Below are 23828 nucleotides of genomic sequence, written 5' to 3'. Positions count from 1 at the left end.
TGAAAAACGAAGCTTAACATTCCCATCTCACAGAGTTCTTATTTGTATTGAAAGAGAAATAACGTCTAAATGGGCCAGCACAGTGCGTGCCAAATCATGAACGCTTAAAGTTAGTATCCGTCCCTTTCCTCTCTGTCTCCCCTCCTCTTCACCTTTCATTCCTGTTGATAAAACCTGTCTGACTTACTGGGTCCCACTTCAGGGTGCTCCCCTCTATCTAGAGTTCTCTCTAGCACCGGACAAATCTTCCTTACCTTTCAGAGTTTCATCAAGGAGGATCTGATGTAAAATCTCCTCATAGACATTTTCAACGTGGATCATATTGGTATGATCTGCAAAGATGAACTGCTCATATTTCTGAAGCTCCTGGAGAGCGAGAGATAAGAAGACACAGAGGTCAAAGCATGAGATGCCAGTTCATAGAGGAGATGTGGAAAGGGCCAGTCCCACCCTGGATCCCCTCCTTGCTTGGAGTTTGTGGCACTCTGCCATTGGTTGTTCTGTCATTTACCCAGCCACCATCCTTTGCACTGGGCACACCACCTGTGTACTTCAAGGAAGTGGACACCAGAGATTCCCAGCATCTCAAAGCCTTGTCAGTGAGTTTGGGGCCCTCTCTTTTTTTCATCATAACCAAAATGTTTTCTTCTTCCTTTTTTTTTTTTTTTTCGGTGAGGAAGATTGGCGCTGAGCTAACACCTGTTGCCAATCTTCCCCTTTTTGCTTGAGGAAGATTGTCACTGGGCTAACATCTGTGCCAATCTTCCACTATTTTATGTGGGATGCCACCACAGCATGGCTTGACGAGCAGTGCTAGGTCTGTGCCTGGGATCCGAACCTGTGAACTCCAGGCCACCAAAGTGGAGCATGCAAACTTAACCACCATGCCACGGGGCCAGCCCCCTTATTTACCAAGGTATAAGTTACACACAGTAAAATGTACACATTTTAAAAGTACAGCTCAATGATTTAAAATATGTAAATACACCTATGAAACCATAACCCAGATCTAGACAGAGAACCTTTCCATCACTCTACGTTCTTTTCCAGTCAACATCCTCCAAGAAATAAGCACTGAACTGATATTTATCACAATAAACTAGTTTTTCTTCTTATTGCACTTTATATAAATGGAATCATACATTCTTTTGCATTTGTTTTTGAGATTCATCCATGTTGCCCCATGTATCAGTAGCTTGTTCTTTTTTTTTTACTGATAAAAGGCATTCATGATATGAGCAAACTAAAATTGTTTCTCCATAACCTGTTGATAGATGTTGAGATTTTTTTCTTTTTTTGATTGCTATGAAGATAACTGCTATGGACCTTCTTGTGCATGTTTTTGTGGATTTAAGGACTTATTTATCTTGGGTACACACCTAGAAGTGAGATTCCCGGGTCCTGGAGGAGATGTATGTTTAACTCTATTAGAATGGGACCCCTTCTCAGATATGGGGAATCTCTAGTCAAGGACTTTTCAGGAACATTCTCCTCTTCCCCTCCACCTGGCCCTGGGAGTTCTTGATTCCCCCTAAGACAGCCCAGGCATGATGCAAAATCCTTTAATGCTTCCTGCTTTCCAAGAGTTTCCAAATGGTTTGCCTGTTATCAGCATGAGGACAGGGCAGAGATCAAAATGTCCCAGGGATTAACTCAGTGAGCCTTGCACCTCATGGTGCTGGAGGCGGGCTCCCCACACCACACCTGGCTTTCAGTGACCTGGGGACGTAGCAGCGGGATTTGATGCCTTTGGCTGGAAGGAGGATTTACAGCAGGCCATCAGAAGCCACCACATTCAGATAACTCTCAGCGCTAGGACTTGGGGGGGTCTGTGGCCCAGGACCAGATCCAGCGGGCAATAATGGGGTCACTTTATACCCATCCTAGGGGAAGCCAAAGGGTTGAAGAGAGATGAGCTTCCATGGCCTCGAGAGGGTCTGTGAGACAAGAACTGACCCACAGATGAGTACTGGATGGAAAGAGCTCTGCCCAGGAGACTGGACACCGCCCTGGACCAGCTGTGGGACCCTGGGCAAGCCACAGCACTGCTCTTCGTCTCTCTCTTCCTCTGCAAAATGAGGGGCCCGGGCTTACATCTGCAACTACCTTTCGTCTCCCCATGTGGTCTCCCACTCCTTACTCCTCTGACTGTTCTTCATCCCTCAGGACTGGGCAAAAGCAGGACTCTGGGAAGTCCTCTCTGGCCCCATAAGCAGAGTTGGGCGGCCTCCTCGGAACTCCGGCCATTGCTCTTCCCTGTAAGGCAACTGCTGTTCTCATCACACGGCATACTGTGTGCCTGCCACAGCTCTAGGCTGTGAACTCCAGGACAGCAGGGATGCTGGCCTGGCCCAGCGCCTGGATCATATTTGATACATATTTAATACATGTTTGCTGAATAAATAAACAGTAGAACTTTAACATTTCAACCAGTTAAATAATTCTGTGCAAAGGAATAATTTCTGGGGATGTTTATACTGTTGCAATGTGTCCAACTTTACAAACAGTCTTCCATATTGAATTGATTGAACTGGGTATGTTTAATTCCCTGGAGTAATTAAATTGGAATCCCCGAGAGTGGGTCTTGGGGAATCAGATTTGTTTTAAAGCTCTCCGGGCAATTCTAATGTGCAGCTTGGGTTGACCCCACAGACCTAGGAAGCTGTGACTTAAAGAACCAAAGGAAACACACTTTTGTCAAATAAAGAATGCTTCTCTGAAGCAGATACTCCCATAGTTTATATGTTCTGTAAATCCAGATTTTTAAAAATCTCTTGACACTGATAGAATACCTGTCTTTACCAAAAACTCCCAGTCACAGATTCTTTTGAAATCAGTCTCTCTCTCTTTTTTTTTTTTTGAGGAAGATCAGCCCTGAGCTAACATCTGCTGCCAATCCTCCTCTTTTTTTTTTTTTGCTGAGGAAGACTGGCCCGGAGCTAACATGCATGCCCATCTTCCTCTACTTTATATGTGGGATGCCTGCCACAGCATGGCTTGATGAGCTGTGCCATGTCTGCACCCGGGATCCAAACTGACGAATGCCGGGCTGCCAAAGTGGAAATGTGCAAACTTAACCACTGGGCCACCAGGCCGGCCCTCTGAAACCAGTCTCTTGATTGAAAATCACAAGAGCCTCTTACAGATTGGTATAGCTCTATTGATGCTTAGAAAGAGGGGAGCAGTTGAGAAGGGGGACTTTCCTCATTGTCTCCTCTTCTGAGAGGAGGTGGCTCCAAGGCCCCCAAACTGCCTTTGGGATTGAAAAAGAAAAATGCCCTAATCAGAATGTCTGTGTGCAGACATATTCAGGGGTAGACTGAGTCATCCCCTGGAGAGATGAACTTTTCCATCCACATATGGCCTAGGGACCTTCATATGGACAGATTCTTTACTCGCCTGGCTCCATCAAATCCTTTTCCATGAAAGATATATACCCCCCAAAATAAATGCCAGGTACTAGATATGTTGATGCTCCTTTGAAGAAAAACAGCATTTACAGACATACATAAAAATGACCGAAGAAATTTCCACAGTAAAATAACTCTGTCAAGGATTTTAATGTTCTGAGGCTTAGAGGCTCACTAAGCTGCCAAAAAGCCCTTTTTAAATTCTAAAAACCTCCTTATCACTTGCTCCAAGATCATTTCTGAAATGTCGAAGTAGCACCAGGAGTAGAATGTACCCTTTACTGAGCACATACCGTGTTATCAGCGAATGTGAGCGGGCGGTTACCAGCTCTGTGGCTTTGGGCCCAATTACTTAACCCATCAGATTTCCTCATTTGTACAGGAGGATAGAAATAGCACCCTCTAACAGGGTTGTCATGAGAACCACTGAGATAATCCATACAAAGTGTTTAACACAGTCCTAGCACGAGGTAAGCATTCATCAAATGTTAACTGGATCACTCTAGTCTTCTCAAACTTAAGAAAGATTTTCTAGGATTTTCTCCATTTTCTAGAAGATCAAATGTAGGCCAAGAGAGAGGAAAAGTGACTTGCCCAGGGCCCCAGAGCCGACACACAGAGAAGCCAGGATTTGAGCCCAGGTCTTGACCCAGCCTCCAGAGTCAGCTCACCCATGACTCTGCTCTGCAGACTGAGTCTCACACCTTCATAATCATGGCTGTCACTGGTTGACTGGTGTTTGTAACAGCTTTAAAGGGTTTCAATTTCATTGATTTCCATAAACAAACATTACTGGATTTAACAGAACAAACATCCTTCTGTAATCCTGTTACCTAAGGTCTTTTCCTGGAGTAAGTCAAGTGTCAGAGGACACGTTGGACCTATGAATCATACTATAATGAGGAACACCTGGCATCCTCAAGTGTTCGAGGACAACCCTTAACTTGGCTCAAACTCAGATCGTTAGCCTTTGAGATTTTGTCTTGTCCAGAGGTTGGTAAACCCAGTCAGTTGCTACTTTTTGTAAATAAAGTTTCCCTGGAGCACAAACATGCCCATTTGTTTGTGTATCCTCTGTGGCTGCTTTTGCACTATAACAGCAGAGATGAGTAGCTGCCACAGAAATAGTATGACCCAAGAAGCGTAAAATATTTACTATCTGACCATTTACAGAAAAAGTTTGCTGACCGCTCCCTGGTCTAAGCTACCGTTTGCAAGCACATCATGGCAAAAAAAACTCGCTGGAACTTCATAGGCAATAAGGGCAGGCTTTTGGGAATAACCCATCCTCTTACTGGTTTGCACGTGGACGCCAGTGCCTTCTGCACGGTGGGAAGTGTGATTTGAACCAGCGCCTCTTGAAATATCTTCTTCCGGATGGTGCTGCTGTCATAATCATATTGCTGTCAATACAGAGATAGAAACATATGCTAAATAGCAACATTGCAAGCTGTTAACTTTCACTTAAACAAAAACTCAGCTACTCACTTCGTCTCCCTTTTCCCCCTAATTTCTGAGGATCCTTGTGGTGTTTCCAAGGTCTCACAGATCTTTCTATGCAATTCTCTCACACTCTAGGTGGACGTTATGATTGATAACGACCCTTCTTATCCTCCCCTCTTACAGATATGGAAACAGAGGTAAGTGAAAACAGAGTGACTTCTGTGTTATAAAGAAATTGAGGACAGAACTGAGGGATGAGTTTGTGCTTTGTCACCCCTGTCCTGGGTAGGTCCATGGGAGCCAGGACTATCTCCTTCATTCCTCTACATCCTGAAAGCAGGATCAGTAGGTTGTAATGATTTCCACAAGGGAAGAGAGAGTCTGGCTCATAGCTACATTAACATGGTGGTATGTTAACCAAAGAAGTTTAGTATCTAGAACAAGAAAGACGATGATTTACTCTGTTCTGCATGGAACGTCCAAACCTAGAGAGCAGGGTTTGGTTTTAGCTGTCACTTTAAGGGGGTCACAGACAAACTGGACCACAGTCATGGGCATGGGAGCAGGAGGATCAGACCAAATAAAGAACGGTTAAAGAGATGAAGTCATTTATACACACAGGAGATCGTAACTTGGGGCAAGATTATAGCCCTATTCAAACAACCAAAGGATACCATGTGGAAGAAGGACATGAACAAAGAGGGTAGAACTAACTAGAATTACCTATGGTGAGAACTTTGGCTTAACATTAGGAAGCATGTGCTTGTCGTTACAAGTGCCCAGAAAAGAAATGGACTGTCCTAAGAGGTATAACGTGCCCTGCCACTAGAGGCGATATTGACATTGATACTATCTTTTTCTCAATGGTAGCTTCGTTATTATTTGTGTTACCATGATCCATATTGCTTTTAATCTCAATGATTTGGTTACCAAAGTTTTCTACTGCCTGTGAGGCATCAAGATGAGGTGCGAAATTCAGGGACCACCTCCTAGGCTCTGTGAGACTTTGATCTTCTGCTCCAAAGCACTGTTTAGGGGAAGTAGGTAGTAAAAATTAGTGGACTAGGTTTAAGGATAGTTTTAGCTCTAGGCTCACCATTGACTAGCCTGTTGAGCTTACACAAGTTATGTGAGCTCTTAGAGAGTCACTTTTCTCATCTCTATAATGGGGACATATTCTAATTATCTCACAAGGTCTTGTGAGGCTCAAATGAAACAGGATAGGTTTTAAAAAAGCTTTAAAAATATACCATATTTGTGCAAGCTCCTAGTATTACAGCCATTTTGATATATACTTATGCATGAAGCACATTTAAAACAATTTCATATAGCAGGTATCCTTTCCTCAGAGTATTTCCTTTGCCATGCTATTTTGATTTTTCTAAAAAATGCTGGCTAATTTAAATGGGTTTTATTGTACTGTAAACTCTTTGAAGAAGGAGGCTGTGCCTTGCCTATTTTTTATATTTCATGTAATACCTATCACAATGCTTTGTTTAAACTGGACAGACAATAAATATCAAGTCCAATTGCTAAGAAAGCAAGCTGGGACATGTCACTTCTAGCCAATGGGCAATGATGCTGAGGACGCACGCTGCCTAAAGTGGCCACTAGATGGCAGGACAGGCATAAAAGTCGTGCTGGGGACCAGCTGCTAGATGATGGTTACAGGGGCCCCAGGAAGGAAAGATTAGAAAGAAAAGGGGGCGGTTGAAAAAGAGAACCTGTGATTCCGCTTAACTGAAGAAATAGGGATCACATTCTTGTTTTATGCTTCTCACAAATGAGAGAACGCTTTTTACCTTTAAGACTCGAAGCTTAACCTTCTCAATGGCGACCGCAGTTTTGGAGGCCTCTCCTTGGAGATGTGGGGAAAGTAACTGCTCAAAAGTGAATACTGCATTCTCCATTAGCTAGAAGCCAAAAGCAACACAGACACAGCGCAGTCAGAGGCGGATCACTACCCCCACGTCTAAGTCGGCTTGGTGAGAAGGGAGGGCATGACCATCAGAGATGAGAACCCTCAGGCACAACTCTGAGAGGGACCCTGGGCAACAGGTCCTTATCCCACTGCGTGGATTGTGCAATAAACAGGCACATGGCCACATTGGGCTCAGTAAGAGGCTGGAAAATAAACACACTCACACGCATGTGTATGTATGTATGTATGTATGTATGTATTTTCTTTCCTCCTCTTCTTCTGCTCTGAACCAGAAAACCCAAGACCCTGGAATTGAGAACACCACCATCTCCTGTGGTCACCCCCTTCCTCCATTCTCTGGTACCTGCAGCCAGGGCTTAACAAGGTGAGGTGGGAGCCTTGTCCAATTATTTCTTGGCTGCTTTAATTCTGCACCTCCACTTCTGGGTGGATGTAAACCACACCAGCATGTCTCTCTCCCCACTTTCCAGCCTACCACCTCAGTCCTCTTCCTTTCTCTGCCAGGCTGGGAAGGGAGGCAGGCTGAGGGCTTGGTGGAGACAGCGGCTGACACGCTCATGGGTCAGGAAACGGAAGCACTTCAGATCTCTTATTCTCTGCACTGGTGCCCGCATCAGTTTCACCCGGGTTCAGGATTATCAAAGGGACTGCTGTGAAACTGCTATCCAGTATTATTCCTTGTCCAGTTTTAATCCTTCACAACTCAGAGGTTAGATAACAAGATGGATCACTTAATCCTGCCTATAACTTTTAAGAAAAAAGTGTTCCGTTCTTCCCCAAACCTGTGATCCCAAATCATCCAACACATACCTTTCTCACAGCACTCTCAACACTGTAGTGAATTTATCTAAGTCTCTGTCTCCCTATCAGCTCCCTGAAGTGGGAACTGGTACAGTGTCCAGCCCCACAGTAACCTCCCCGGAACATCTATGAAATAGAATTGGGCTCTTATAGCTTCAATGATCACACCCTTTCTTCACTTATAAAGCACTATAATATGTAAAGAGTTTGTGCTATTCATTCCTGTTTCTTGTGGGGAAGAAAAGGAACCTATCAAGTAAACTGAAGAAATCTAAATATGAAGCTGTGATTAATTGATTCTTAACTAGGTTTGGGAATTGATTTAAGCCAGTGGATCTCAATCCTGGCTGCATATTAGAAGCAGTGGGAATGAGAGTATGGAACATTTTTTTAAAAAATTATCTATCTATCTATCTATCTATCTATCTATCTATCTATCTATAATCAGAATCACTTGGAGGTGGGCCCTAGACATCAGCATTTCTTAAAAGCTCCCCAGATGCTTCTAATGTGCAGCCAAGGTTAAAAGCAAGTAATTATCAATTAATGCCACTTTCTTGCCCTGAGATATTCTTCTTATGATGTTCATCAACATGGAATGAAGATGAAGCCAGCTGGAGGGACAAAATACATCCTCACTCAACAAGATAACTTAAAGACATGGGCCTCCAGCCTAGAGCACCAGTCTCATTTGTCAGCATGCGCTTCTCTGCTCTGCTGATCCTCACCCACCACGGATGCCCCTGCCACTCCCACCTCTTGCATGTAGTTCTGCGTCCTCTGAACCACCAGATCAACGTGGGGGAATCTGAAGCGGCTCTTGAGATCCTGCAAGCGCTCCTGAAGCAGGTTGACTTTAATGTAACAAGGTTCCATCTTCACAGAATCCAGTGGAAGATCCCTAAGCCGGTCTAGATTCTGCATGTTGGTGAAGGGGAAAATTAGACATGTTCAGACATAGGGACCATATTACATATCTATTAGAGATTACACAGATTCTAAACAATCAAATGTATGTTATCAGAGTCAATCACATCTCAGGTCACTGCATCCGTGACGTCCTCATTGTCTTATTTCCTTCCTTCAGTGAGTCCCTGGGGCAGCTCTGCTGATAGGACAGAGACTGAGAGAAGAACCAACTGGACGATGGGAGGACCCAGGGGTGCATTCAGGGAGCCCCATCTTCTTAAGCTCTTGATGGATTCCAAGCTCCCACTTCTAGAGCTTAAGAACTAGGCAGGCAGGCTCTGTGGCACATGGAATTGCTGCTGGACCCACAGCCTCCAAAGCCTACTTTAATGAGTACCATTCCTCTCAGAAAATCCCAAGGAGGTCGGGATGCCCTCCCTGGATTCCTGGACTCTAGGAGTGAAGCCAGAGCCCCCACGGAGCTCCCCTCTGCTGTAGGGTCTCTATGGTGCTAGTGGATGGGGAGGTGGGTGATAGAAGAAGCCTGGCTGGGGAGAGGCATCCAGTGGTAAAACTGCAGCCCCTTACCCTCTAGTTTGCACAGGTGATAACATAATTGATGAGGTCATACAGCTTCCAGCAAGAGGACAGGGACAGACTTCATCCACTAAAGACCTCAAGTGTTATCAACATACTCTTATGCTACAAGTGTTGTTGCCAACAGAATGCATCCTATTGTCCAAGATTATTTAAAAATCATTTTAAAAATTGAATATTGGAGATCTAGAAGAAACAAGAGAGTAAGTGGAGAAGACAGAAAGAAAGGTGCTGAAAATGAGCCCTTAGAGAAAATTGTGGAGTGACACAGAGTGAGTATGAATGATACAGGATGACCAGATTTTCAGGCCACAGAAAAGAGAGACATCAAGATTTCTCTAAACAGGATTTTTTTTATTTTTTATTTTATGTTTTTTGCTGAGGAGGATTTACTCTGAGCTACCGTCTGTTGCCAATCTTCCTCTTTTTGTATGTGAGCTGCTACCACAGCATGGCCACAGACGAGTGGTGTAGGTCCACGCCCAGGAAGGGAACCCAGGCTGCCCAAGCAGAGCATGCCCAACTTAACCACTAGGGCACTGGGGCTGGCCCTAAACAGGAATTTTTAAAGAGCCCATTCTCATTGTCTTCATAAAGGGGAAAACCTTACTCCCTTTAAGAAGTGAGTTATGGAGAGCTCCACTGAAGTGGAATTAATGATTAAAAGCATGCTGTCACACAATATGTAATGTGCCTATTTTTAAGAACTATCACATAAGCAGACAGGAGAGGAAACACAGGTTACCACTTTGCTCCATTCAGATGGGCAAAAGTTTAAACAAGTGATAATACCTAATGCTGACGGGAATCTGAGGGAGAAAGTTCTCTGCTATTCATAATTGGTAGGGATGTAAAATTTCAAACCTTTTTTTGGAATGCAAATGGCAACATCTTTTAACATGAGAAATATACTTACCTTTCAACCCAGCAATCCTGTCCCAGGAATCTAGCCCATGGCAATAAAAGCATCAGAGTATAAGAATATATGTACCAAGGTTATTTATTGCAGCTTTGTCCATGGTGCCAGCAACATTTGAATGGGTGACTAAATCGTGCTGTATCCATATGTGAAATATTATGCAGCCATTACAAAGAATGACCTAGAGCCAGGACAGTTAACTTGGAAACAGTTTCATGAGGTGTTTTTGAATGAGGAAACTGATAAGCAGAGTAGTATATATAAGATAATTCCATTTTTCTAAGAGAAAGCAATCTAAAAAAATAGCCTATAAATGTGTGTTTTATATGCTATATAAGCATGGGGAAAAGTACAGAATGGCATATGCTAATTGGCTAACGCTGGTTACTTGAGGGATGGTGGGTGGTGTGGGGGAAGAGGCAGAGTAAAAGCAAGTTTAAAACAGGCTACAATAAGAAATCTCAAAATATTTATGAAATGATCTTGCTTATGTACAATTACATGTGCATGTGTGCATGAAGAAATAACAAAGGAAGAGAAACAGAGGTATCTGGCTTTATCCACTGACTTGAAGGGATGTCCATCATGACATGCCAGGTGTGAAACAAAGCTGCCAAGTTGTCTGTCAGTGACTCTCAAACTTTAGGTGCATCAAATCCCCTGGCGGTCCTGCTGAAACGGCCTGCTGGGCCTACCCCCAGATTCAGGAAATCACTGGTGGGGGCCTGAGAATTTGCATTCTTTGTGTGTGTGTGCATTTGAAACATGTGTGCACTTGTTGTAAATAAACCTGTCTCCATTTGCCTATTTTCTTTCACAATTGCTTCAGGTTCTCTTTCTTTCTTCTTTTTTTAACAATTGCTAATTAATACTGTTTGTACAAACATTTTGTACATCCAAACAGATAATTTGCATTTTTAACAGCCAGGTGATGATGACACTGCTGGTCCAGAAACAACACTTTGAGAAACATTGGTTTTTATCATGAGTCTATAATTTTGGAAACAAACCAACAAATGAAATTTACATAAATGAGGATATACGCTTGTATATTTGTAGGAACAAGGAAAAAGTACGTGAAAACACATACTAAGCTATTCATGTTAGTTAATTCAGGGAGTTGGGAGCAGAGGTGTCCTGGGAGTTGGAGGTGGACTAGGATTAGGTGGGTATGAGTGATGAATTTTGCTCTTATATATATATGTATATTTGAGTATATTGTTTCCCTCGTACAAGCATCTTATTAATTTTGCAACTTGGAAACCATTAATAAAGGAAACCAGGTAGATGGATAGATGAATGGACGGCTGAATGGGGTGGTTGGATGAATGGAACAAAAACTAGATGAACGGATGCAAGTGCAGATGAATGGAAGGAAGGAAGTGAGGGGAGAGGGACAAAGGAGGGAAGGAAAGAATGGATGAATGCAGATAAAGCTGCAGAGAAAAGGCAGCCCCAGGCAGAGCATTCACACTCAACTCCTTGGCTTCATATCCTACCTCCTTGAGCTGGGCACTGTTTTTGGTGGTCTGAAAGTTCCGGCTAAGTTCATCCACTTCTTTTTCAAAGAGTGAGCGCACTTCACTGAATCCTGAGCTCACAGGTCCCATGAGCTCCTCCAGAATGGACGCCAGGAATGGTTGCACACTCTCTGCACAGCTTCTCTCTGCTGGCTGGGCCACCATGGCTGTGGTAGGAAATAGCCAGAAAACCACAACTTGTAGCAAAATTGGATTCAAAGGTACTAGAGCCTGGCCAGGGCTGAACAGTGCCCTATAGAGCCATTTAACAGCTAAGGCAAGCTCAAATGGGTAAGACACACCAGCACAGGGAGTCCTGTGCCAGCATTCACCATGACCAACAACCATTAGATGCTCTGAGAATTGGAACAAACAGAATACCTCCCCTCCGCAAACTTTCCTCTGCCCTAGGAGGAAATGAATTTTTCTGCTTGGTCCCTAAGAACATGCAATGCCTAATACAATAGAAAAACCCACCTGCTTACTATCAATCACCATCATTATATATGCATAGTCTGTCTTCTAAAAACACAACTTAAGTTTTTTTAAATTGAGGCATAATTGACATATAATATTAGATTAGTTTCAGGTGTACAATGTAATGATTCAACATTGTATATAACAATTTATTACGTTTTAATTCATTTCTCTAAGAGGTAATCAGCCGATATAATTCAATTCCTCTCTCCCCTCCTCAAGAGACTTTTTAAAAACTCAAGTACAGTCTTTTTTGGGCAGATGGAAACAAATCCCATTCAGTTGGCCCCCCCATCTCCCATTCCCACTCCCAAGTTTTAAAAAACTATTTTTGTTCCTGATAATCAAGGACAACATGCACAGTGACAAAAACGTAGAGTGCAGAAAATCATAAAGAGGGATGGAAAAATGTAACCATACTCCCAGTTCCAAGAGGCAATTCTTGGTCTTTGATTTAGAAGAGGAAGAACACAGTAAAGCTTGATTCAGTGAGTCTGCACAGGACATGGAACTCTGAATATTTTTTAAGGGCTAAGGTCATTCTCAGGATTCACCAGGTTTGGAAGCAGCCTTCTAGTAAAGGAAGCCTGACCTGGAAGAGGGCGGAGCTTGCTCCATGGACCCAAAGGCCAGCTTTGTGGAGCTGGGTCAGTCGCGGAGCCTTGTCAAAGTATCAGAACTGAGAAAGGAAGTCTAAACTCATTTGGGTGTCCAATCCTTCTATTTTATAGATGGAAAAAGAGGCCTGGAGATGTTAAGATGGCTTAACCAAAGTCACACTCTGATTTGCAGATACAGAACTACAATTCAAGTGCATTTCTTAAGTATTTATTGGCAAATAACTTACTTACAGTGAGATGACTGGCCATGTTATTTCCATTTGCAGAATATTTCAGAGTTAGGGAGGATCAGACTGCCTCTTATTTTGAGAACCTGAGATGACCAGTGCTACTAATATTATGAATAACATCAATATTTGGGATATAAAATATTAAACAGGTCATAGAATTGCTAGGAAAAGAAAACCTTTCAATTGTATGGTTCAAATATGAACAATCTATGACTCTTCTTTTAATGACTTGCTTGATACCAAAATGAAAAATTGTTTGCAAGGAGAACAAATGAATTATTCATCAATGAAGTTTGAGAGAAGAACTATTTGAAGAGCATCTCATTGAAACTGCAGAATAAGCATGAATACAGGTAACATACAGGAAAGATTTAGCAGCGGCTGGATGATTTCCCCACTGAGTGAGGCAGGGATAGGCCCAAGGAGGGGCAGGGCAGGGCATGTTCCTCTGGGCCTGACCCCAGATGCCTACGTGCCACCGTGGGCTGCAGCCTCCTCTCTGCACCTGTATTTGGTGTTCCTTTTAGCTGTGCCTTCCTTCCTCCATCTCTGCTTGTAAACATCCTCCTGCCTCTTCAAGGCCAGTTCAGATTTCACCCACTGGGACAGCCCTGGAACCACCACACAGCTTCCTGAACCGTTGTCTGCTGAGGTTTCCTTATGGATCGAATAAATTTTACAGCTCACAGAGGTATGCTCTGCAGTTTTTCAAGGTGCAGAGATGCTGCTGTGATGAATCCTGTGTTGTGACATATTAATTCACAAGTCATATGTTAATTAAGGCAGCTGGGGAGAAGCAGCTGAGCAGTGATTAAGAGGGAAGGCGTGGAGTCGGAGGCCCGGGTTTGCCCTGACTCTGCACACTCAAGCTGTGGACTCTTGAGCAAGTTACTTAATCTCTGCCTCCGTTTTCTTCTCTCTAAAATGGGGATCCTAAGAGTAAGTATTCTCAGGGGTATGGTGAGGATGGAATGAGTTTAGCGTGTTCAAAGTGCTTAGGACCGTAGGTGGCAATCTGGAACCACTCAGTAAGTGTCCACTCTTATGCTGCCTGATGGCACCATTTTTTCCCATCAGCCTATACCACCACAGTACTCTCATCACGAGGGCCCCCACAGCTTTTGAAGCTGAAACGTTTCCTTGTTGGGAACCACTGTGCCCTCCCTCTCCTGCCTCTTCTGTGGTGTTTGTCCTATTTTTCCTTCTGTCAGTATCTGTGATGTGCCTCATATCCTCTTCAATGTATAAAATCATGTCCTCTTCTTTGAACCATCATAGCCCTTGTACTCAGCAGGAGCAGAATAAATGCTTATTGAGTGAAAAAGACGATTACGGAGCAGAACTAAAGGCTGCTCAAGAGCCCTATGGGACCCAATGGTCCCAAAGTTTTTCCAAATTCGAAGCCCCTATGGATGTAGCCTCAAGTACAATTCCTTGTCTTAAAGGTGGAGAACATTTTAAACACATTTAAAATGTGTTTTTGATATTAAAAGACTTGATCATGACTTCCTTTGAAGGCTTCTTTTAGGAAACAAACAGTAGTCCAGGGCAGAATCTTTTTCTATTTTATGTGGAATACACTGGAACCACAAAGATTTAGGGAAAAGAGAAAGAGAGAGACTGGTTTAATTCAGGCCATGAGAATGGCCTCGGTTACATCCAGCGCAGCCCCAGATAACAGGAATGTGGGCACAGGAGTGGGGTGTTGGCAGTTTTAAGTTGTATAAAGTATTTCAATGTATAGTCAACTCTTGATTAGTTGTGCTAATGGAGGAATAAGAGACATGGATAACAGTCAACAGAAAACACTCAAGTTAGTTTACATCTGGCTTTGGAAGGCATCGCATGGACAGACACACTGATTCAGACACACACATCTTTGCTACAGGTAAGCCTTCTCCAATCTCCTCGAAGTAGGACCTATTAGAAGAGCTCAGAAGCAAGCTGGGCAAGAGTATGAACAGGGCCTGAAGTGCAGAGAACAACCACCAAGCAGACAATCCTCCACTTTGTGTCACTGATGTTTCTGCGGGGAGGTCCAGGCTCTTCATAGCACCTCTAGCACACTCCTATTAAAACTGTCATCACCTCTTACGAACGCCCTCCGTTAATTCTCCTCTGAAACCATGCATTCCAACTATGTGATGGAGCCCTAAATGCACAGCCTATTTAGTAGGAACAGGGATTATCTCTACCGACCTTTGATCTTTCCAATTAAAAAGTTCTTTGAGTTCACAATCTGATCCATGTCTGAACGGATGGTTCCCTCCAAGCCTTTCGTCAGAGTTCTGCATTCCTCCTTCAAGGCACTTAATCCTTCTGAAACTTGATGCTGAACCAGGTTGTAGGCCTCCTCGAGGAGCTGAAACAGAGAACAACACATAAATCGGGGATCTGTCGTGCGTAAGCGGCTGATGGAGTCAGTAGAGGGAGGAGGGTTAATCTCAGACTATTATAAACAAAACTGCATACACATTCTAATTTTTCTTTCAAAGTTTGAGTCTGTTTGGATTAGTCCTCATGTAAGTGAGATTGAGCAGACTCGAGGTAGGCATTTCTCCACCCAGGGAAGGAATTATTTAAAAAGAAAGAGAGAGAGAAGGGAAGGGAATGTTCATTTTGAGTAGCTCAGTTGCAGAGCAAAATCATCGCTTACAGCGAACCAGGCCCTCTTTCTGTCGTTCTTCTTCCCCTTCATTTTAGGCAGAAGGTCTGTCTGAAGCGTTGGCAGGAGCTCCTCCATCACCAGGTTACTCAAGATCTGCCGAGTGGAAGAGAGCCCCAGAGTCGGTTAGTTGGTGATGGCTAAATCTGAGCATCAGCACAAGCGAAGATGTCATGGTCGGCCATCCCTATCCTGGCTACATAAGATTCTCCTGGGCTACATGAAATCTGTTAGGTTAATAGTTGAACTTTGGTTCTGAGGCTGCAGAAATCTCAACGAAGACAATCTTAGAGGGTAAACGTTCTTAAACATCCCCGAGGAACAGCAATGTCTGCTGACGTTTTCCCATCGGAAAGGACAAGTTCCTTAAATTCAAACTTCTCATATTCAAACTAGAAACATCAAGTGCATTTAGGATAAGAAGAGAAACCTCAATTATAGATAAGGGCATCCTTAGCAAAATTAGGAAAGGAATCAGACTTGGTTTTGGTGGCTTGATACAGGCTTATCTGTACCCCTTGAGAGCATCATTCCTCCTCAAGCTCCCTTGGGATCTAAGTGTCTTCAGGCTATTTGTCTCTACTGTCCCCTGAACCCCACCTCCATCCTCCTTAAAGTTTAGAAGAAGAAGGGAGTAATAAATGCTTTGAAGCAACTGGGCATTTGTGGGATGAGCAGAATATGGGAGGAGTTCTAAAGTTTTAAGGGTGTTTTAAAATAATTTGTTCCCAAATCACTCCTAAAATTTTGCTTGGCTCAATGAAAATGGTTCTTTTGAATCTGAGCAGTGTTCTCCACATCCACATGTTACAATGCTCCACGTAACACTGGCGCCTCATTCTTTAAACCCCCCACCCAAATTGGAGCAGCTTTATTGTTCAAATTCACTTTTACCATGAGTTTTTTGGGGCTCCCAGCTCAGTTTTCAATATCAGGCTGCAGACCAAGATTTACAAAAGAACAAGAGTAATTCTGGGAATGGAGGCAGGCAGAAAAGTAGAGAATCATTTGACATCTGTTCTACAAATTTAAAGTAATATTTGTCCAAAATGATTGACCTTCTTCTCATAAAAATTCAAACTAAGCTTTAGGAATTAAGAAAGATTTTCTTGAGGTCGTTGGTCAACCTCATGCTAGTGGAAATATTCATGAGCTCACTAGATTTTGCCTTTCACAATGGTTGTGTTACGGCAGGGTGTAACGCTTTAGCTGAACTGAACAAGAACACTTCCTGGGTGGAGATGGGTGAGCCATCCAGCACCCCTGTGCCTGTGGGTTCCTGGGAGAGATGGCTGCCTGGGTCAGTGCAGCAAGTGGGGCTCCTGTCATCTGTGATGTGGAACTTCAGGGTGTGACAAAAATGATAATGGGGATAGGATTTCCACTAGTCCTGGTAATTCATTGGTGGGGATGTTTTTATCTTTTTTAACCATTCTCTGGGGGCAGTCAAGAGGTGAACCAGCATTTTTGAAGATTTTAAGAGGAACTTGACATGTCCAAACTCCCTGGAAATCAGCAGGTCTAACAATTGGATTCAAGTAGGTAATTAGTAATCGATGGGCCCCCATCCTGCCCAATAGAGTAAGCTCTTGTTTGGAACACATCTGCCCAAGAGTGACGAAAGTGTGGCACAGGGAGAGTGAGCTAAGAGCATAAGGAGACTGAAGCCAGAACCTAAAACCAATGGGAAATATCATCTCAGTTGAAAAGTATTAAATTCAAGAATCATAATAATGGCTCTAACTCACCCTTTTGCAGAGATTGGTTTGAATCTGAGCACAAGCATGAAAGGGGTTTGAAAAGATGAAAATGTTACAAAGGCCAAAGGAAAAGAATGTTCCATTGAGTGAGCTTATAGTTTTCTTTTAGTCATTCCCATACAACGTTCCAAGAAATTTGGTTTTATTTTATAACTTACAGAATTGATAAGAAAATATGTCTGAAAAAAAAGGAGGGGGTTGGGAGTGGGTTTCCAGGGCGAGGGACTTAGGGAACAGCCACTGGGAGGCAGAGCCTCTGAGTGCTGAAGCCCAGCTGTGCCTCTTCCTGGCACCACCATCGTCTTCCTCTAACCTTCAGCCCCACCCCACCCTGACCTTGTGCTGCCGCTCACCTGCCCAGAACTGGCTCTGGGACTCCCTACCTTGGTCAGCTCTCCATGAGCAGAGTCCAAAGCCCTTGGGCTATTCTAGAGAAAGTAGCCAATCTAATAAATAAGTACGACTAATGAAGGGGTTCTTCAACCTTCTCTTCTCAGATCAGGATCGGCTGAGTTTTACTATAAGGGACCTAAAAATATCACTTTTGCTTTAAAAAAGGGTGTGTGTAAATTTAAGCACTGGGAAGTGGAGATTTTTAAATTTCATCACACATAGAAGAAACCAAACACGCCATTAGGTTGATCAAAATGAACGAACCTCAGGTCACTTCCTGAAGGCCACACCACGGTGTTACCTTCCAGATGCGCAAGCTGTGAGGAGGGTGTGAGGTCCCCAGAGACTACTCTCCTTCCTGAGGGTGGCCACATGGTCTGACCAGGGTGTTGGCCTCCTGCCCTTTGTGTTACTGAGTGGCCACGGGTGAAAGAATCCATTTAAAAGGGTCATATTCAAGGTCATTAGACAAAAGCCAACTCCAGAATATACGGACAAAGCCTAAAAACTGTGGATAGTTTTCTTGTCTTAAAATCACTCTGTTCTGTGGGAATTATGAGCTGCTCTCTCATATATATATTTCTCATATATTTACTACGTACCAAATAACTGTAAATACTCTATATTTTACAAAATGCTTTCCCTCATGACCTCATTTGATACATTTATATTGACAAATAGAAAATATATTTACTGATGTGCAAATATTTTCACCTTAATAGTCTGTCAGGCAAGCTAGTCTAAGATATTTGCTTTGCCTGGACACTTGCCTAAAACAACCATCACCATAAAGGCCTGCCATACTTGCTGTGTGAGTCATTGCAATGAAGATAGTAATGTAACAAGGCTGAAAATCTTCTGAAGATAGGCCCCTAGGATAGAGTGGGTTAGGACAATGTTATGATTAAGTTCTTAGCAGACATGAAGAAAAATGCAAATAAACTCAGTGCTTTAAAACAAAAGACGTCATATTTCCAAACTCAGTTATGCCACGGCATTTTCCTTAACTACTTCGTAGCTTCTTTGGGCCCCTGACCTCTTTTTCCTGTGACAGATGCTGCTTGAGCTCCAGGTATAAGGGGTTACGGTGAAGCTTAACCCCACCAGGCCCCACACAGGAAAGTTCTAGAAGCCATTTCTGTCACGAGCTTCTCCAAGGATATCTTGATATAGCTCAAAACGTATTTCTGTCACAGACTGGCTTTGTGACTTCAGCCAACTTCTCAGAACATTCTCTCACCTGGAGGATACGGGACAAATAATCCTGAAATGACCTGCCAGCCCTCACACCTTATGCGTCTGTGATTTCAGCAAAGATACTCAGATTCCTGGGGGACAAAACCTCTTACGGAGTCGCTTGATAACTCTAGCTTTTACTGATCTCTTCGTTTTTTGTTCTATTTTCCCACTTATGGTATTTTTTATATTGCAAAATTAGCACCTTCCTGTGACTGCCTCGCGCGATTGCTCTGTGATGTCCATATATGTACAGACCCACATAGGTACCCACACACGTCTAATGCTGTCTCGTTCTCTGGATATCTAGGTATGCCTTGCCTCACCACCATGGCAAGCGATGAGTCATTTAGCTCTCTTGCACCTTATAGCACTTCACACATATCAGCTCAAAGCAAAAAGCAGAAAGTCAACGAAAGAAAACTAACTCAACACTCAACCCCCAGAAAGGATTTATTAAGTACGTGCTTTCAAAGGCATCATGAAAGAATGTGAGCTGATATGAGATTTCAAAAGAAAGAAAAATGTAAAGCAAGTGGCATAGCTAAATTCAAGAAGCTGAATACACATATACCTTAGTCCATTTCCACGGTTGGTGTTGATCTTTCATGGACCAGGAGTCAGAAGCTATCATTTCTTTTGCCATTTGTCCCCTGAGCATGTGACACTGAAACTATCAGCTCCACAGGGCAGGGACCATTCTGTCTTGCCCACCTCTGGATGACTAGTACCCAGCACAGTGCCTGGCATATGGTGGTTCAGTAAACAGTTGCTGGATGAATAAAACTGGGCAAGTCACTCAACTGCTATATGCTTCCCTCAGTTTCCTCATTTACAAAATGGAAATAGTAACTGCTCTACCCTCCTCAAGAGACTGGTAAATAATTAAAAAGTACCATACAGAGGTATTTTAATACTGGTTTATCTATTAAATATGTTTGTTTATATGAAAGGCCAAGCAGTGTCAAATGCTTCAGTGTCCCCTATGTTATTGTTTTTCTCTTGGGCATAAGCATGGTTAGTTTTTAATCCTCTCACATTTATAAATGGATGTGCTTCCCCCAAATATCAGAAACCAAGAATTGGTTAAAGTTCCTGAATAAGTCTCAGGATTGGAAATAAATGAATTTAGAATCCACGAAAAAAAGATTCTGAGACGTGGTAAAACAATAAAGAATAGCCCCATCATCATGAGAAAATGCTTTTGGCTTTAGATGTTTAATGACCATACAAAAGCAAAGCACCCTCTGGCATCATCCATATATTGTTCCCTAATAATAAATTTCACTGGTCCCCAAAAGAGGCACTCTGGGAGATGAGGGGAAACTAAAGAATAGCATTCTTGGACCCTGTGTGCCTCTAATTAAATAATGCCCATACCCAGCCTCCTCTTCCTGGCTGAATCAGCTGTGTGATTGGTGTCCTCATGGAGGATGGGGTCACATCATGAAACACGGTTTCCTTGGAGATTTGTAACAATGTCCATGGTACCAAGCCAACCGAGGTGCTTAGCCTATGACTGGCATTTAATCAAGGTCATGGGAAGTTACACTGGACCACAGAGGATAGAAAACTAGAAAAGGTAAACGAAATGTATAGAAAACTGTCTAATGCTTTTGCAATTTGTTTTCTTTAATTACTTGATTTATAAATCTTTCAAGAGATAAAGACTTACTGTGTGTCAAATACTTTTCCAACAACATCTCATTTAATTCTCACAACCCTGCGAGGCAAACATTACTATTCCTATTTTTTTCAGAGGTGTAGCCCAAGATTAAAAGAGGTTAAATAACTTGGTGAGATTTCACCCAAATCTGCTGACCTAAAGCCCCACTACACACTTTGCATTATGTCACAAGGCTGACATTTGCTGCTAGTGTGGAAGCATGAGGTCATTTGAAAGAATAATGCTTTTTATAGAAAACAGTGGAAGCAACTCTTCACACGGCAGCTGCAGTGTTTTGGGCAGCTCTATTTAGTACCCAGTCTGGCATCTCTGGAGAGGATGCCCAACAGCTGGCTGACCAAATGCTTTCAGACAATGAGAGAAATGGCCTTCGGAACCACATCTTACACTCCTGCAGGTTTTTTTGGTTGATTGTTTATTATGACCCTGACCTCCTACGACCCAGAGAAGAAGATCCACACTTCTGAGCCCCCCATTACCTGGATTTCATCCCCAGTGAACATTTCCCATGAGCCATAGTGTCCTTTCTCCTGTCGGAAGAATTGCACAGCTTCTAAAAAGGCTTGGGCTTCAAATGTCGTCTGCTTTATGTAATCTAAAAGAAAGAGGCAAGAGCTTTTAGCAAAGAAAAATATTTTATTTTACATTTTTTCCATGGTTCTTCAAATGCAATGGTTCAGAGACTTAACGTTCCCTGAATATTACAAGGGCTAGAATATGAGACAGAAAAGTTAAGCAAGTACTGAATTCAAAGTTCACTTGCAGACATATACCACGTTACTTGCTCACCATAATAGCCGATTAATTCTATCAGTTACTGGGTGTACTGGTCAGGACTAGAAGCAGATCTGTCCCCCTTTATCTCTCTTGTAAATGCTTCCCTCAGGCACCTAGGCCCCTCGGGGCTTTATGCTACCAACTGTAACACCTCACCAAGGCAGACCATTCCTGAACAGTGCGTCTGGATCCAAGGCATCCCCTCCTAGTTTCCCGGATACAACTCCAACTTCTTTGCAACCTGATATCAACTTTCTGTCAAAAGGACATCAATATAATATGCTGATTTATGCAAATGAAGGATAACGGCTAACACATATAGTGAGATACTGTTCTGATAAGCATATTACATATTTCACTGAAACCTCACAAAAACCTCTGAGATGAGTATTATTATCATCTCCATTTTACAGAGGAAGAGACCAAAAGCACAGGAAGATGAATTAATTGTGTGAGGTTATACAGCTAGCACGTATATGAACTCAGTCTGACTCCAGAGCCCGCTTTGAAGTACTACACGCTGCTACCTCACATACTGGTTTTATAGGTTTGCCCTTCTGAACATATTGGATTGTAAAAGGTGTTATGTCCGAGAGGTAACATCCTACCACAAAGGAGTGAATATAGGATATTAAGTGTGGGTGAGGGAGCAGGGGCTGAATGGCCTTCCCAGAATTCCACAAATCACACCATGCATGCAACTGTCTTCATTTCTGCTACAGACTGAATATTTGTGTCCCCTAAAATTCATATGTTGAAATCCTAATCCCCAATGTGATGATATTTGGAGATGGACCCTTTGGGAGAAAATTAGGTCATGAAAGTAAAGCCCTCATGTTGGGATTAGTGCCCTTATAAGGAGAGAATGCTCTCTCTCTCTTACCAGACACTGAATCCTTCAGTGCCTTGATCTTGGACTTCCAAGACTATGGTATTTTTGTTACGGCAGCCCCAACTGACCAAGACCATTTTCAACACATAAAACTAGCTCTTGGAGGATACAATGATACAGAATTATAGAAATCTTAGCAGGGAAATGAATTTTAGAGATAATCTAATCTAACAATAAAGAAATCAAAACTTTGAAAGGGGAAATAAAGTAGGTAAAGGGAAGTGATTGATAGGGCCAAGTGTCTTGCCTCCTGCTTCTCCCACCAAAGGACACAAAGTTCTCTTGCCAATGGTATATGATCTGCATTTATAGGGCAATATTGGATTGGTCCATTGAAGGCAGCTGATTCATTGGGGGGATAGTCAGAGCTTTAGATATCGGGATTGCTCAGTCAAGAACAGAACGGTTGATATGGGGGACCAAGCTGAACTAAAAGAGGATCAATCTGCTCCGAAAGGTGACAATCAACTAACAGGTTGTAGCAGATTCTTTTGAGACTGGCTTACTAGGTCATAAGACTTAGGAACTTGGAAAAGAGAAAATACAATTCAAAGCATAGCCTCTACAAGACTTCAAGCAAAATTCTTCACCATAAAGATATCATGAAGCTCAGAAGTTCCACCTTCAAAAACATGGAACAGTAACTGACATTTCTAATAACAACGTAGAGATTTGGTCAAAATCTAAATCAGAAAAAAGGGCATGTCCCAAGAATCAAGTTTTTAAATTAAAGTATTTTCTTCCTTGTTATTTTTTCTGGTTTGGCCATTGATTTAGCATTTAATCTTAGAGGTTTGGAAAACACAAATTAAGGTCTTGGTATAAAATTGACAACCAGGGGGCTGGGAGATGGGGCTCAGCATACTGGGAGGGACTTTACCAACTGAGATGGAAACTGTAATTACTACATTGAGATTCAAGATTGACTCATGGGCTCTTATTTTTAACAGCTGTTTTCATTTCCAACTTAAGGAAACAGAGAGATGGAAGAAAATGTGGTACTTGGATGGAGTGAGTGTTGCCAGACCCGCGAGCCTGGGAATGAAGTTTTAAATTCTTCATGTCCTTACAAGAAGCATAAATTTACTTATTTCTTCCCCTGCTGACCTCAGTAACTGGAGGAGGTATTTGAAATCCTGCCTATACCTTCTATATCTATATCAAAGCAAACGATGACACTCACACTGATGGTTGCATTTTCAAAGATCTTTGGAAAAAACAACTGAAGTGATAGGATTTGGAGACAATGATGTGGGAGTCAGAGAGAAGTCAAAGAAGAAATAGAAGAGCCAGAAGGTAGCAGTGGTGCAGGATGAAGCCCTCTAGCAAAGGCAGAGAAGAAAAGTATCAGTAATCAAATGAACCATAAAGGAAATTAGTCATTGAACAACAGCAACAAAGCCTAAAAGAGTGAGAATGTGGATCTGAATTCTGGACTCTTTCCCATTAAGACAGACTTAAACTGGATTTTAAGTACTCCTTTTCCGTAGGGGAAAAAGGATCGAATCTACTGATTCTTCATTAGATTTTGAGCTTACAAACTGATCAAA

At 42.6% G+C, this 23828-nt stretch overlaps 1 protein-coding gene across 4 annotated transcripts in view; it reads right to left on the bottom strand.

Annotated features, from left to right (window-relative positions):
• NIBAN1 (niban apoptosis regulator 1) overlaps positions 1-23828 on the bottom strand; it is a 155647-nt gene that overhangs the window by 18516 nt on the left and 113303 nt on the right. For all 4 annotated transcript variants that reach the window (XM_014850305.3, XM_044758398.2, XM_070497119.1 and 1 more), the window contains exons 6-13: positions 21089-21204; positions 15525-15629; positions 15068-15230; positions 11521-11708; positions 8353-8514; positions 6656-6766; positions 4706-4813; positions 255-366 (exon numbers count right to left, since the gene is read on the bottom strand). In XM_014850305.3, the coding sequence (XP_014705791.1) occupies positions 255-366; positions 4706-4813; positions 6656-6766; positions 8353-8514; positions 11521-11708; positions 15068-15230; positions 15525-15629; positions 21089-21204 (1065 nt within the window). The remainder of the gene's footprint in view (positions 1-254; positions 367-4705; positions 4814-6655; positions 6767-8352; positions 8515-11520; positions 11709-15067; positions 15231-15524; positions 15630-21088; positions 21205-23828) is intronic.

Source organism: Equus asinus, chromosome 25, assembly GCF_041296235.1.
Source record: "Equus asinus isolate D_3611 breed Donkey chromosome 25, EquAss-T2T_v2, whole genome shotgun sequence".
Taxonomy (NCBI): Eukaryota; Metazoa; Chordata; class Mammalia; order Perissodactyla; family Equidae; genus Equus; species Equus asinus.
The sequence above is the reverse complement of the archived record's forward strand: the minus strand, read 5'-3'. Positions and strand labels throughout refer to the sequence as shown.